The sequence below is a fragment of the Octodon degus genome, unplaced genomic scaffold, assembly GCF_000260255.1.
Source record: "Octodon degus isolate 3935 unplaced genomic scaffold, OctDeg1.0 scaffold00051, whole genome shotgun sequence".
Taxonomy (NCBI): domain Eukaryota; kingdom Metazoa; phylum Chordata; class Mammalia; order Rodentia; family Octodontidae; genus Octodon; species Octodon degus.
Window position 1 is genome coordinate 3,723,578 of NW_004524627.1, and position 15,209 is coordinate 3,738,786.

General features: G+C 38.5%; 1 protein-coding gene across 3 annotated transcripts in view; it reads left to right on the forward strand.

The window, feature by feature from the left end:
* Positions 1-276: 276 nt before the first annotated feature.
* The window catches only part of Micu3 (mitochondrial calcium uptake family member 3), a 112,095-nt gene continuing 97,162 nt past the window's right edge, over positions 277-15,209 (forward strand). For all 3 annotated transcript variants that reach the window (XM_004633055.2, XM_023717314.1, XM_023717315.1), the window contains exon 1: positions 277-2,191. In XM_004633055.2, the coding sequence (XP_004633112.1) occupies positions 1,802-2,191 (390 nt within the window). In that variant the 5' untranslated portion in view covers positions 277-1,801. The remainder of the gene's footprint in view (positions 2,192-15,209) is intronic.

A 15,209-nucleotide genomic window follows, 5' to 3' on the forward strand; every position in this document is an offset into this window, starting at 1 on the left:
CTTGAGCATAACAACCCAAGTGTAACAAACCACTCAAAATGTAACAAACACAAAAATAAAGAGGACACAGTAAGTTTTTCAATTTTTATATTTACAAAAAACAGTTTCCAGAGCCACTGATAGACATGCAAAATAATAAATGGTCTTGGAAAACCAAAATTTTCAGAATTCATAGAAAGTAGAAATTAATGTTTAGACAAGATATCATGTCTGCATCTTGTACTATGAATAACTACTACGAAGACAATATGTAATGTAATATAACTGTCTTATTAACCTGTTTTGAAACTGTCTCATTGCTATTTCTTTCTCAATAAATCTAATAAATAAAAAAGAAAGTAGAAATTAAAGGAAAGTTGTTGATAAAGCAAAGCAGCTACTGTGTAGTCTACCTTTATGGAATTGACTGCATAAAAACTGTAAGTTTATGTGAAAAAAAGAGATTACATACTAAAATAGATATTTAGTGCCTATGTCATAGATGTTTCTTTTCACTATTTTTAGTAGCTTTAAAGAAAAATTCATTGACCAATTTTCAAACAAGAGGTACAGTGATATATCTAATAAGGTATAAGGCAAAAGGTTGGGAAAGAATAGGACTAGCAGGGTCTGGGTCATAAAACTTGTTTGATTGCATCTGAAATCACTTGGTTTTCTTAGGATTGACATAATTGATCATATTCCTTTGACACTGTAGCCCAACTGTAGCCACCCATAAGGGACTTAGTTGTCTACACCCCTAGTTTTAAAGTATTAAAGTTGATACCACTCCATAGTATGAACACTAAAGCTAGCATAACTCAACAACCAAAAGGGCTTAGCAGTGAGAAGCTGTTAAGAATGTTATATAAACTTTCTCATAAAACTGCTCTGACCATGCAGCAAATAAAGTTTAGCAATCACAAAAAATAAGGACATGATATGCTTACAAATCCTTACTTTATATTTATACCAACACCTTCCCCCAAAAGCGAAGGTATGTTTCAAGATTTTGTCTTTATTCTTAGTGTTTAATATTTTAACTCCTTCCTTTCACACGCTTAAGATAGTTCTGATTTGCTTCGTCGTGTAATCACAGATATGCTAAACAAATCCCCGCCTTCTGGGAGGCCCAGGCAGGAAGATTGACATTAGGAGCTCAGACCGGGCAATTTACGGTCTTATACTCTGTCTCAAAATAAAAAATGTTAAAAGCCAGAGATACAGCTCAGTGTGAAGGCTCTCGGTTCAACTCCCCATTACCACCACCAACCCGCCGCCCCCCAGACACACACACTTGGAATAGTAACCAACAAACCAGCATTATTTGCTTTCCTTTATCTAAAGTCCTCACACTAGCACCTTGCAGGGAACACCCCATGACTTAGCAATGGCAACATCTGTGCCTTGAACGGCAGCTCTGCGCCTCATCTTGCTTGTCCTCGTAAACGTAGACTGTAAAGGATTCACGACCTTGCGCCAAGCAGGAGGCCGTTAGGCGGGCGGCTCGCAGGCCGGGAGGCCTCGTTCCGCTGACCCAGCAGTGCGCCGCGGGGCCGGCTTCTGGCGCGGCCCGGGGCCAGCGCGGTTATTTACGACTGTGCAGTCGGGTTGGAGAAGCAGGGCCAAGGACAGCCTGCGGGCGCCGTCGCCCGCGGGGTGAGCCCGGGCTCCGGCCGCCCCGGCGCGCCAAGGGCAGCGGGTCGCGCTCGCACTGGTCGCGCTCTGGCTGCGGCGAGGCTCCCGCACGCCCGACTTCTCGCGAGCTTTCGCCGCGCTCCCCCGGCGCCCCCGCCCCCGCGCCGCTGCCCGCGGCTTCGCGATGGCTGCGCTGCGGAGGCTGCTGTGGCCGCCACCCCGGCTGCCGCCGACGCTGGCCTCTCACCAGCCCTTCCTGGGGCCGTGGGAGCGGCCTGCGGGGACCGCCGGGCCGGGCCGCGCCTTCTCCTGCAGGGAGGATGAGGAGCGGGCGGTGGCGGAGGCGGCGTGGCGGCGGCGGCGGCGGCGGCGCTGGGGAGAGCTGAGCATCGCGGCGGCGGCCGGCGGGGGTCTGGTCGGCCTCGTGTGCTACCAGCTCTACGGGGACCCCAGGGCCGAGCCCCGGCGCGCGCTGCTGCCCGGCCGCCCCTCGGAGAGCGCGGCCGCCGAGTCCGAGGACGCGCCCCACGGCCGGGGGCTGCTGCCCATCCCAGTCGCCGCTGCCAAGGAGACGGTAAGAGCGCGGGCGCGGGGCGGCCAGGCGACGCGGCCGCCTGCCAGGGGTCGCACTGTCGCACCTGTGCGCGGTTGGCGGGGGCGCCGGGCTCCTGTGCAGGCCCTGTGAGCGCCAAAACCGTGCGTGGGTCCTCCTCGGCCAGACCGCCCGGGGGCCTGTCACCTGAGTGCGGGGAAGGCGATGGTGGTGCTGTCATTGGCGCACCTGGACCTCTCCTGTCAACTTTCCACGCCCTGAGGCGGGAATTCAGAAAGGAAGGGCACACAGGTGGAAAGTGGTGGGCTGCCTGCACCAGAGAAAAGAATGTCCAGTAGGTGCAGGACAAGAGCAAGTGATCCTGGAGTTTTGAAGCGGTGCTCTGATGTCGCAGAAGTGTATGGAAATCCCAAGAGAACAAATGCTAAAGCTGTAGGTCAAAGGAAAGATACTTCCAAAATGAAAAAGGCGAACGAATCTATTTAAAAAGTATATCCCCAGTAAGAACAAAATTCTATAATTGGGTATGGTACATCACAAAATGGGTAGACAGCTAAGGTAGAGAACTGTTCAAGGGTTATTATGTGCGTTTGAGGTAGAGATGAGAGTAGGCAAGAGTGAGGAAAAGGGCAGTTTTGGTCACACTCTTTGTTAGTAGTTAACTGGGAAATTTTCCTTGCAAGAAGATTGTGAATGACTTAGATAAAAATTTCTTTTAAAAGTAACATTGCTGTTTCTAACTTCAATAAAATTTTATATCGCTCATGCTTTGCTTGAAGACACAGTAGTGATCCAGGTGCATCACTTCTGGTACAGGTTGTTAATGCATTTAAATGAGGGAATCTACTGACCTTCTAGCAGTAAATCATAGCACATCACCTTTATATATAATACTTACAATACTACCAGATACCTTTAACTTTCTCTAACCCCCTTCTCCCCCGCCCCTGCAATGCACTGTCTTGGATTAGGGAGTAGCATCCAGCTTGTATGGTGGTTGACCAAGTCAGAACTTTTGACTGTAGTTCATTTAGGAAAAGACTAACAAGGTAAGCAACACTTTTAATTTTTTTTTTATTTTAGAGATAGCATCATGCAGTTTTAAAACTTCCCAAGATAGAAACATATACTTCAAACATGTAGTACTCATAAATTTTTTTTGAAAGGTAGGGTGCCGGTTCCACTGTTTACTAGTGTCATTTTGGACAGATTTACTCTCAATACCTGTTTCCTCACCTGTAAAAGAAGTTGGCTCATAGGCCATTATGAAAATTAAATAAGTTAGTGCAGTATATTTAAAACAGAATTGGTATGCCTGCCTTGTAATAAACATTCCATGAATTTTTTATTCTACTCATTTATTGTCTATTTTTATTTACTTATATATTTACTGCTTAGTATATATAAAAATTTCTGTACCTGGTTGTAAAATCAAATATAATACTAAAGTTTTGTACCTTACCCTTCTCAATTCTCCTGCATTACATTTTAGTTGTCAAAACATATCTATTTATTCCTTATATTAGAAATTTTTACAGTAAAGATCTTTTTTTCATTGATTGTGCTAAGTACCTAAGGGGCCTTTCAATATGAAAACTTATATCTAAAGTTTTGTGTAAAGTTTTCTTCAACGATTTATTTGATATATTTTCTCTTTTTCTCTGGTGTTGCTATTCTAAATTTAAAACTTTTAATTCCAATGCTAATCTTTATTATACCCCAGTTTTAGTGTTTAAGAAAAACATTCTTGTTTATTTCTAATATCCTGCTGAACTATTTCACCTATTCTAGTGTTTTAATTCAAAGACCTGTTTTGTATTCTCATGTATTATATTCTGTCTCATGGCTGCTATAGTTTCCCTATTAGGATATAAATTATAGTTTTGCTGTGCCTTCTCCTTTGTGCATCGCTTTGTTTCCTCTAGATTATTTTTCCTGTTTGATTTTATATGTTCTCGCTTTTGTTTTGTAGTTTCCTTCACATATTTGTCATTGTTGCTCAAATATTATTTGAAAACTACTCAAAAAAGCTCTGTAAGTGAATATGGCTTCTCTTTGCCTCTCCCTCATTGCCTCTGTCCCTTCTTTCCTTTTTCTAGGCAGGGTTTTCTCTGTGTAGCTCAGGAGAGCCTTGAACTCAGTGTGTAGCCCATGCTAGCTTCAACCATGAAATTCTCCTGCCTCTTCCTCCTGAGTGATGTTATTACAGGTGTTTGCCACCATGCCCAAGTGAATATGGCTTTTAATCTAGTGATCCAAACTTTTCATTAGAACACCACCCAGATGTTAGTATTTTCTGGCAGTTTTTCTTTGGTATCATTGAGCATCTCCAAAAAATAAGAGAGGTGAGAAAGGTAGTTATCTGGATGCAGTCACATATGTGTGTATGTATGTATGTATGTATGTATAAGAGTATCTGTGTTGGAGGAATATCTTAGAGTATACTTACATATTATTTTCTAATAGTCTGTTTGCAGGTCTTTTTGTTTTCAAAGCCATACCCTTTCTTGGGTTTTATATCTTATTTCCATTTGATCTCAGTACCCACATCATGACCTTGCACATATAAGTCAATTAACACTCTTCTATCATCAGTTTTACAAAAATTAACGAATTCTCCTGACTTAATCTCCTTTTCTCTTTCCTATTCTTAGTATATTGATGCCTTTTTTAGTCCTTTACTGTGTTTTTGGTGTGGTTCGGAACTAAGTAGTTGAAAGAGGCAGGGTTAATCTGCCACTTTTCAAAAATATTATTTTAAACCTGTGCTACTGTTTATAGTATTTATTTTAATTTTCTGTAGTGGTATATAAGCAGTGATTGGAAAATATGAAAATATGATGGGAACATAATAAAAATATTTATTACAGTGAAAGATGGATTACCATTAATCTCCCTTAAAATAATCCCCCTGGCTTTGAACACACTCATCCCATTGCTCTTGCCACTTTCTGAAGCAGTTCTGGAAGTCCTCTTTCATGAATGTCTTTACAAGGTCTAGTCAGAAAAACACAGTGAATGCTACTGCTTGGAAAAATGTTACCATGTGTCCTCATTCACCATCTACCTTAAGCATGAGATCTAACACTGTACACCTTCGGCTCTTCCACAAAAGCAAAATGATCGTACAAGGTGAGCCTTCTGAATCCAAGTACACTGAGAGAGTCACAACAGCACAACTAAAGACACTTAAAAAAGAAAGATTTCCAGAATGACTTCAGAAAGTGGCAAGAATAGTGGGATCAGGAGCAGTCTTTTGAGGGAGACTAATGCGAACGTATGTTTTATTGTAGTAAATTTTTTATTTTGTTTTGTTTTTTTGGCAGAACCGGAGATTGAACACAGACCCTTGCGCTTGCCAGGCGAGCACCCATTCCACTGAGCTGTCTCCCGGCCCCTAAATTTTTAAAAAATTTAAATATTATACATATTTTTCTGTTACATCTTCTGAGAGATGTTTCAAACAATAGCTAAGAACTTTTGATTTATAAAGCTTTTAAAAAGCATATATGTTACACAGAGTATAGCCTGACATAAATATTGGCTTGCTATAAGAATAGTTTAACTGATCAGAATAAACAGCAGGAGCCTACAGAATTAGAATTATATTACCATAGCATTGAATATTTTTATTTTAAAGACATTGGCTCTAAACTTCCAATAAAAGGCCTTTACTGATTCCATCCATTTATAAATACCCTTGCTTCTCTATGCTCTTGGATAATGACTTTTTTTATTGAATATCTGTTCTTTGTAGTCTCTGTTTGTCTTAGCTTTTTGAGGAGAAACACTGTGTTGGTCTTGGTCACCTTCATATCTTTATTCTCTGGTATTGAAACTGAGCTCTGGTAGCTACAATAAATATTTGTTGAATTAAATCATCGCATGCTAAATAGTTGTATAGGGTCCATACATTACATGGCACAACCACGTTCTGTGATAATTGATAGTTTGATAGTTTGTTCAGCTAAAGTATTTACAGCATTAGAACTGGGAACGCTTCACTTAAGGTCAAAATTCCAGTGTTTGGGAGACGAGGTCACATGACACTATATTTATTTTAGCCATGCAAGTTTGGCTTGCCAAATTTTTCAGTAAACCATCGCCTTGAACTATATTAATATTATAGAGAGATGTTGACAAGATTCCTTTAGCAATTAATGTGGAAGTACTATTTTTATTAGTGAAGAAATTTTTGCTCTAGGGCTTCCTTTTAGTTTCAGTCTCAGAATAAACGGATTGCTGATCACACTTTAATCTGGCATTTATGGATTACACAGAACAAGTAATTTATTTTATTATTTTAGTTTTAAAGAAGTTTCAAGCAACTTAATTCAGTTTTACTCTGGAATTGAAAACAGGTTAGAAGAATTTTGTATATTCCTATAATTGCCAGTAATCATGTATGTTAGAACTTCTTTCATTTTATACTTGCAACCCATTTTCAAGGCATTGTAACTTGAGATGCAAGGTTATGCTTTTTTTTCCTCCACAATATTAAAGAATTTTCCAGCTCTATAAATGGTGAAAAGTCTTCCTTGTTTTTTTAATAGAGGGAGTCACATAGATATGCAATTGAAAATGAGCCAATTCTGTGTAGAATTACTTTGTTGTATAGGGTGATAAACTAGGTGACTTGCTCTTGGTTTCCTGAATCACATGTGACAAATAATCCCACCAATCCTACCTGTGTCCTTCCAATAGCCTGATTATGTAATAGATTCACATATAACAATTTGAGTATGCATCCTGCCCCTAAAGAAATCATTGAATAAAATTTAGTTGAATTTGGGAAAAAAAATTATTTCATGTTGTACCAAATCTAGAATTGTGGAAGTGAATATACTTTTTTTCTGGGAGTTAGTGAATGCTTATAAAACATTTTGTAGTGGGGGGAGATGGCTCAGTAGAATAAGCACTTCCCTGGCAAGCACAGGGGTCTGAGTTCAATCCCTGGTTCCGCCAAAATGACAACAAAGCAGAACAATTACCTTTTATATGAAAATATGCTCCACAACACTAGCCATCCGTAAAATGCAAATTAAAACAATGCTGAGATATCATCTCACCCCAGAAAGATTGGCTATCATAAGGAAATCAACCAACAACAAAAGTTGGAGAGGCTGTGGGGAAAGGGGAACCCTTGTCCACTGTTGGTGGGAGTGTAGACTGGTGCAACCATTATGGAAATCAATGTGGAGACTCCTGAAAAAACTAGGACTGGAAATCCCATTCAAGCCTGCTACCCCCCTACTGGGAATTTTCCCGGAGGAACTGAAAGCATCATATCATAGTGATATATGCGTACCTATGTTTATAGCAGCACAATTTGTAATAGCCAGAACTTGGAAACAACCAAAATGCCCATCACATGTGGAATGGTTGAAAATGATGTGGTACTTTTATATAATGGAGTACTACTCAGCTCTAAAGAATGATAAACTTGAAGCCTTCGTATTTAAGTGGATGCCCCTTGAAGATATACTTATTAGTGAAATAAACCAGACCCACATCTGTAAATATCATATTGTCTCCCTAATATAAGGTCTTACAATTCCGTATATGATTAGGTTTCTAAATTTCTTTGTAAAAATATGTAAATGCTTATTTCTACTTTTATATAATTATTTTTCCTTCATATTCTTTAAGGACTTAATGTTCAACATATCAATATCTGATGGAAAATACCTGTTCCAGGATATGCCAAAATGTTTGATATTTTGACAGATAGGGTAAACCAAACTGCATATATTGCAGGTTAATAATTAGCTTCTCTTCTGGAGGGTTAACAACCTAAGTTAGCAGATCAAAATTGGAGAAAAGGAAGGGCTGCATGGTTAGCCAACATTTTGGCCCTAGCCTTTCAAGGTCAGTGAAGACTCGGGACATAGGAGAACCTGTACTGTAACAACATGTAACTCAGTTTTGCTCCAAATTTTCTGATCAAGAAGATTATGGAGCCACAGAGAAATGTGTTCGATGATCTAAAGTGAGCTTGGGGAGAGTCACATGGAGAGAAAAACCATTTTCTCAAGCTTTCACAGAGAGCAAATTGGTCAAGCAATGGCCATGACTCATCCTCAGGTCAGACACTGACAAAAGGATGTACAAAAGGCAGTACAGGGCTACAGAATAAATCCTGAGATTACTTGGCTGACCTTATCAAATACAAAAGTTACATTTCTGGGTATATAGGTCTTGCTATATGTAAAGCCATATTAATACGATGAGCTGTAAAAGGCTCAAGTCAATAACTTCTGAGGATAACCCACTAATGTTATAGACTGCTAGACAGTGTTAGATTGTTTAGTTGAATTCAAACACCTATAGTATTTAGATGCCAATACAATATTCACCTCTGCCAAGACAAAAATAAATAAATAAATAAAAATTCTAAAAAAGATACAAGGGAAAGATCATTTTGTATTTATATATACAAAATAGGATAAATTTACAGCTACTTTCGCTTAACTCAATGAGAAGAAAGAGGTGTGCTAACAGTGTTTGGACAGAATATCCTGTCTGCTTCTTGTACTATGGATAACCACTAAGAAGATAACAGTGTACAGTATATTGACTATCAAAACTGTCCTATTAATCAGCTGTGAAACTGTCTCATTCATATTTATTTCTCAATTTAAAAAAAGTACGTGTATAACCCCCCAAAAAAAATTCATAATTGTATTTTTTCTTTTTCTTTTTTTTTCCATTTACATTGGGAATCGGGACTTGACGCTGTGATAATCTTGAACTTATTTTTTTTCATTTCATCTGTAATTCTCTTCTAAGACTTGGAAACTTTCAAATGTGCAGCAGTTAATTTGAATTATGGTGAATAGCAGTTTTTCTACTTAGTCTATATACTCTCTAACTTTGAAAAATGCATATAAACATTAGATTGTATCTTGCATTAAAATTCAAGTGTATTTAGATTTAATATAACTTTCTTATTTTAGCTGCCTTCTTAGACATTGAATATATGGTTTATTTCTAACAGTTTTTGGGAAATGAATGTCGTTTTCAACCAAAAGATTAATGAAGATATTTTGAGATCAATTAAGCAATTCAATTAACCCTTAATTTTCTCATATTTATAGGCTAGGAGATGATATTTTTGGTCACATATATACTGTAAAAAGATTTAATCAAGCCAGGGAGATAGCTTAGCGGCTTAAGTGCCTGCCCAGCAAGCGCAAGGTCCCACGTTTGATCCCCAGTACCACAACACAAAGCAATACAAAACAAAACAAAAGATTTAATCAAGCAAATCAAAGATAGCCATCATTTTATGTACTCGGTTTGTTTGTGTGTGTGTTTGTTTTTTTACTCATTTTTAACCTTAACTTTATAAACTTCTTTGAGGGAGATTTTACTCATCACGCATATTATAGCAATAAGTCTTATCTCATAATTTTTTTAAAGGATGAATGGCTTTTTTTTTTCCTGTACCAGTAATCAAACTCAGCATCTTGTGCTTATCAGGCAGGTGCTGCACCATTGAGCTGTATCCTTGAGCTCTTATACTATTTTAATAAATTCACATTGAATGAATGGATGGATTCAAATGCAGAAATAACTTGCAATATTTCTAATTCTTATAGTATACAGACTATATTTCTTTACAAAACCATTTCATCTATGCAAATTTGCATTTGATTTTATAGAGACCATCTGAATACATTATAATTAATGGAATGGATATTTGTAACTTTGTGTTATCTGTGAGGCATGACTAGAAACTTAGTCATAGTATTTTTTTATGTATTTAGAATAAGGTCTCATTATACAGATTGGAATAGTAGTGATTATCCTGTTTTGAGCCTCCCAATTGCTGGGATTACAGGCGCGCACTACCACACCGAGTCTCAGTCTCAGTCTCTGTATGTCCCAGTGGCGGGGCCAGCACAGCACGCCAGGGATCAAACCTCAACCACTGCACTCTGCCTAAGCAGGCACTTTAGTCTGCTGCGCCATCTGGTCCGCCCTAGTCATAGTAGTCTTAATAGATGTGAAGTGCCTAATTACAATTTCATTAAATACCATACATTTTCTTCTTTCCTCATTGTAAGTCTGTAAGATGTAAGATTCATTTTCTTTAGAGAAGTCCTTAGTCTTTAACCATTAGTGGGTAGTAAAATTATTTATCTAAAATGTTGACCACCCACTTCCTGTACTAGTTTTCTGGACTTGCTTTGTAGCTATTAACTAAGTACGTATGTCTGAAAATGGCTCCTTTAATCCCCTTGCTTTATACTTTTTTCCCTTTTCAATAATACATTTTATGTTAATTGTCCTTGATATGCTGAACATAATTATATTTTCTGGACTTGGAAAAGTATTATGGAAGATCATTTATGTTAGAGGGTATGATTCTAATGGTTAAATTTATGTACTATGTATATGTATATGTATATGTATGCATACATATAGCATATGTAATATGTAAGTGTATATGTGGTACTAGGGATCAAACCAGGGTCTCATGCATGGCAAGCACTACTCTGCCACTGAAGTACATTCTAGCCCTAAATGAATTTTTAAGACTTCTGTGTCAAGCAGCCTCTTTAATTTCATAGTTATATTATATCCTATTTGGAAACCAATAAATGTGTCTATCCATTTATTGATCCATCCATTCATTCACATAATTTTTTTAAGTTTTTATTTTTTCCATAATTTTATTAAGAAGCAAATAGCAATGAGACCATTTCAAATCAAATTAGTAGGACAGTTTCAATAATTAATACATTGCATATTGTTTTCTCAGTGGTTATTCATTTTACAAGATGCAGACATCATATCCTGTTTACAAACACTTTTAGAAACAAATCTTTCTATTCATTGAATTGAGAATGTAGCTGTATATCTATCCTATTTTGAATATACAGATACAAAATGGTCATTCATTTATATCCCCCTTTTTGTTTAGTTTTGTTATTTAAATATTATAGGTGTGTGAATTCAGCAAGATATTCCAAAATAGTTCAGTAGTCCATAATAGTAGTGGGTTTTCTGTATGACTAGCAATGTCAAAAGTTGTTGAGTTGAGCCTCTTACAGTTCAGCATAATAATATGGCTTTACTTCATTCACATAATTTATTCAAAGACTTTACATATAGTAGTCACTAGGGGCTTGGTGATACATAAAATAATATTCATATACTTTTGCATTTTATAGACTAGTGGTAAAATTGTGTGAGAGACAATAGACTATACTATGGGAGCACATAAACATAAAATCCCAACTTGAGACTTAAAATGTGGGCTTTGGAGAAAGTGAAATCTAAGCTAGAACTTGAAGAATGAGTAGGAATTAGTAGATAAAGAGGGAAACAAGGGAGCTGAGCTGAAGGAAAATATTCCAATTGGATACATAGGTCAAAGGCTCCAGAGAGCTACAGAAATAGATTTCTGTTACTTTTTTTTCCCCCAGTACTGGAGCTCGAAGGCAGGACCTTGCATATGCCAGTCAGGTGCTTATGCCACAGAGCTGTCTCCCCTGTCCTAGAAATAGATTTGGAAATCATCAAAAATTAAGTCAAGAAAGACATTGATAAGCTCGTAGATGTTTGCCTCTCAGCCTAAGGGAACCTATGTTAACTGCCAATATAAGGAAAAAGCCTGTTAAACTTTTAATAGGTGCTCATGCAGATATGCCAATAGTTACCCAGCCAGTGGCCTCAGTTGCAAACTAAAAAAGACTCAGTATTTTCCATAGGCACTATAATTATTCGAGATAATACCCAATGGCCTTGCAAGATTAAAAAAAAAAAAAGGATTAAACCTCACATGTACAATCTCTGTTAATGGACCTACAAAAAGTTCTAACTAGTGTTTTTATAATTATAAATTTTAAAAGGTTATTACATTCCAGATATTTTTGCTAATGTCTCAATAGCTGTTCAAAAGATGTCAAATCAATGGTACATGAGGTGCTGAAGTCCTCTAGACCCTATCTTTATCATCTTTATGGAAGTCATTATTGTCTCCTTGGTGAAAATCATCTTTGACTATATTCATGATTATCCTGTTGATGTTACTATTTGGCCCATGCATGTTTTATAGTTTCTTTGGTTTGTCTCCTCCAGATTCAAAGTTGTACGTCTACCCAAAATAAAAATGCCTGGTGTCTATTGAAAACCTTTAGATAGAACCTCTGGAGAGTATCTCTGACTGCTGGTCAACAACTATGAACCCTTTCAGCCTGAAGAAGCCAGAGCGGTCATCGCCCATGGTTCCTTCATGGTGGTTCGGGTTACTTCTTCAGAGGGGAGAATGTTGTAGGTGGCTGAATTAAATAGAAATATCATAGGCAATCAGACAGGGCCAGGCCCTCAAGGAGACAGTATGGAAGACAACGTGACTTAGCAACTTGGAAGAGACAGACACTCCCTATGGGCCAGACCTCCAGACAAAAGAGGAAACAAATGCAGTCACATACTTCTCTAGGGATGGGCATCAGGGATTGATATTCTACATAGGTATCAATCACCTTGAAAGAGCCCAAATGAGTCACTAACCCAACCCCCAACAGGAAGGGACCCTGTCCTGTATTCATGCCCGCTTGCTATGTGACTCACTGCCCCTTTGGTACTGGATTTAATCAATTTTACCTGAGCAATGGTGCTTGTAATCTCATTAGTTGACCATGGTTTTGTCCCACTTTATGCCCACCTAGGCAAGTTCCCATGTTCTCAGCACCTTAGACCCACCTCACCACATGGTTTTATTCCATAAAAGTCCAGGGAATGGGCAGCTTCCCAGGGACAACCCACTCAGGCCCCCCCTTCTGTCCCTCTCTTGGACAGAAGCTTTCTTTCCCCCAATAAATATGTTCTGTTCATAAAAAAAAGAATTAAAAGTCATAAGAATAGGTAATATTGTTCAAAATAAGTAGAATAAGAAGAAAGCTCTGGTGAACACCCATGAGTTAAAGGACTGATGGAGAGAGGGAACGCTGCAGAAACTGAGGTAAAGTCAGACATGAAAAGAAAGCCAGAAGGATTATGGAAGCCAATTGAAAGACAGAGAAGAAGTAGTCAGTTATAGTGAATGCTACCCAATGAAGTCAACTAAGATGAGAGAAAATGTACAATTGATTTTATAAGAGAAAGGGTTCTGAGTGATTTTAGACATAAAAATTAGATAACAGTTAGGTAAGTTGACAGTAAAAGTGAAGAAAAGGTAAGGTTAAAGCGGTAAGGTATGCTGATCAAGCTTTCGAGAATATGGGTGCAAAGAGGAGAGACGTTGGTGACTTAAAGGACAGAGACTTTTTTTTTTCTTTAATGAGGAGCCTATGTTTAAGACCTGAAAGAAAAAAGAAGATTGAACTTCAAGGATAATTGATTTGGAAGAACCCATTTAGAAGTGTGAGGTAAAAGACAAGGTACTATAACAAGGAGCTTAATGTTAGTTAATCTTAGTTAATTCTTAGTTAACTTCAGGAAGGGTGCCACTTCCATTGTGGTAGGAGGAAGGGAAAGGAGGAAACATTGTATACAAGTTTAGTGGCAAGTTCCTGCCTGATTTTTTTTTAATAAAAAAAAATGTGTTTCCTTAGAAGCATTCAGAATGTCAACCGAACAGTTGCAACTTTTTTTTTTTTTTTTTTTTTTTTTTGCAGTTACAGAGTGGTATTCAGTTAACAGAACAATTTCATATAAGCCCCATCAGAGACAACTGAAGATGAAAAACTACCATCCCCATATATAAATAATTTGTGCTGTGTACCAACAAGAACCTGTTTCCATGCCAATTTACAACGCCACACTATACCAGGCAAGGTTAGTGGCTATTGAAAACACCACCAGGACAGGGATATCTAAAGACACATTCGTTAATGTGTTGACTATAGAAAAAAAGACACTGCACAGTTTAAAAACAAATCTTACACAGCCATACATTTCAATTTTTTTTTTCTTCAAAAGGGGTGAGTTGTGTACAGGGGGGTTAAATGCTTTATAGACAAGAAAAAACTTCTCTAGAATCAGCTTACTCATCATCATCCTCTTGTTCATCCCACTCATCCTCTTCATCTTCTTCCTCTTCATCCTCATCTTCCTCATCCTCCTCATCCTTCTTTTTCTTGCTTTTTTTTTAGCCTTGACAACTCCCTTTTTTACTGCATCAGGTTTTCCATTAGCCTTGTAGGCAGTGATGTCCTTTTCATACTTTTTCAGCTTAGTAGCCTGTTTCTCATATAACTGCTTGTCATCTGCTGCAGTATTATTCCACATTTCTCCCAAGTTTCTTTGCAATATCACCAATGGAGAGAACAGGATGTTCTTTGATTTTTGGGCGATACTCTTGGGCACATTGGGATCCTTGAACTTCTTTTCTGTTGCTCTGTCAGGAGGGATGTAAGTTTTCATTTCGCCTTCATAAAGAGCCTTGTCTGCTTTTATCATGTCTTCAAACTTTCCTTTTGCTTTAGCAGACATGGTCTTCCACCTCTCTGAGCACTTTTTAGAAAACTCTGAGAAGTTAACTGAAGCATCTAGGTGGTGCTTCTTGTGTTCCAGTCAACAAGTTTGCACAAAGAATGCATATGATGACATCTTGCCTGTCAGATTCTTAGGATCTCCTTTGCCCATATATACTTGTTTTCCTCATCGAGGTACAGAGTCACCCAGAGCCAGCTAGCTCTCACTAGTCCCAGCACTCTCTCTATGGAGCTCAATGTACTGCAATCCTGCCTGATGTATATTTGCTCTGTGAAGTAGAAGGTGGTGTCATCTCCTGAAAGCAACGTGTAGAAATATGTGGCATAATCATTATAGAGAAGTTGGGAAGAGTAGATTTTTCAGTCACTGAAAACGAGAAAAATCTCAGTGGACTACACACTTGTTTAGGTAAGCGCAGGTGTCAGGGTTTGATCTCTGGCTCTACGAGCTGCGCCAGCCCTGCCCCCAGGCACGCTGAGCCAGCGATAGAGTCCAGGCCTGGTGGTGCGTGCCTGTAATCCCAGCACTAGGGAAGCAGAAATCAGGAGGATTACTATGAGTCTGGGCTGTGTAGTGAGACCCTGCACACACA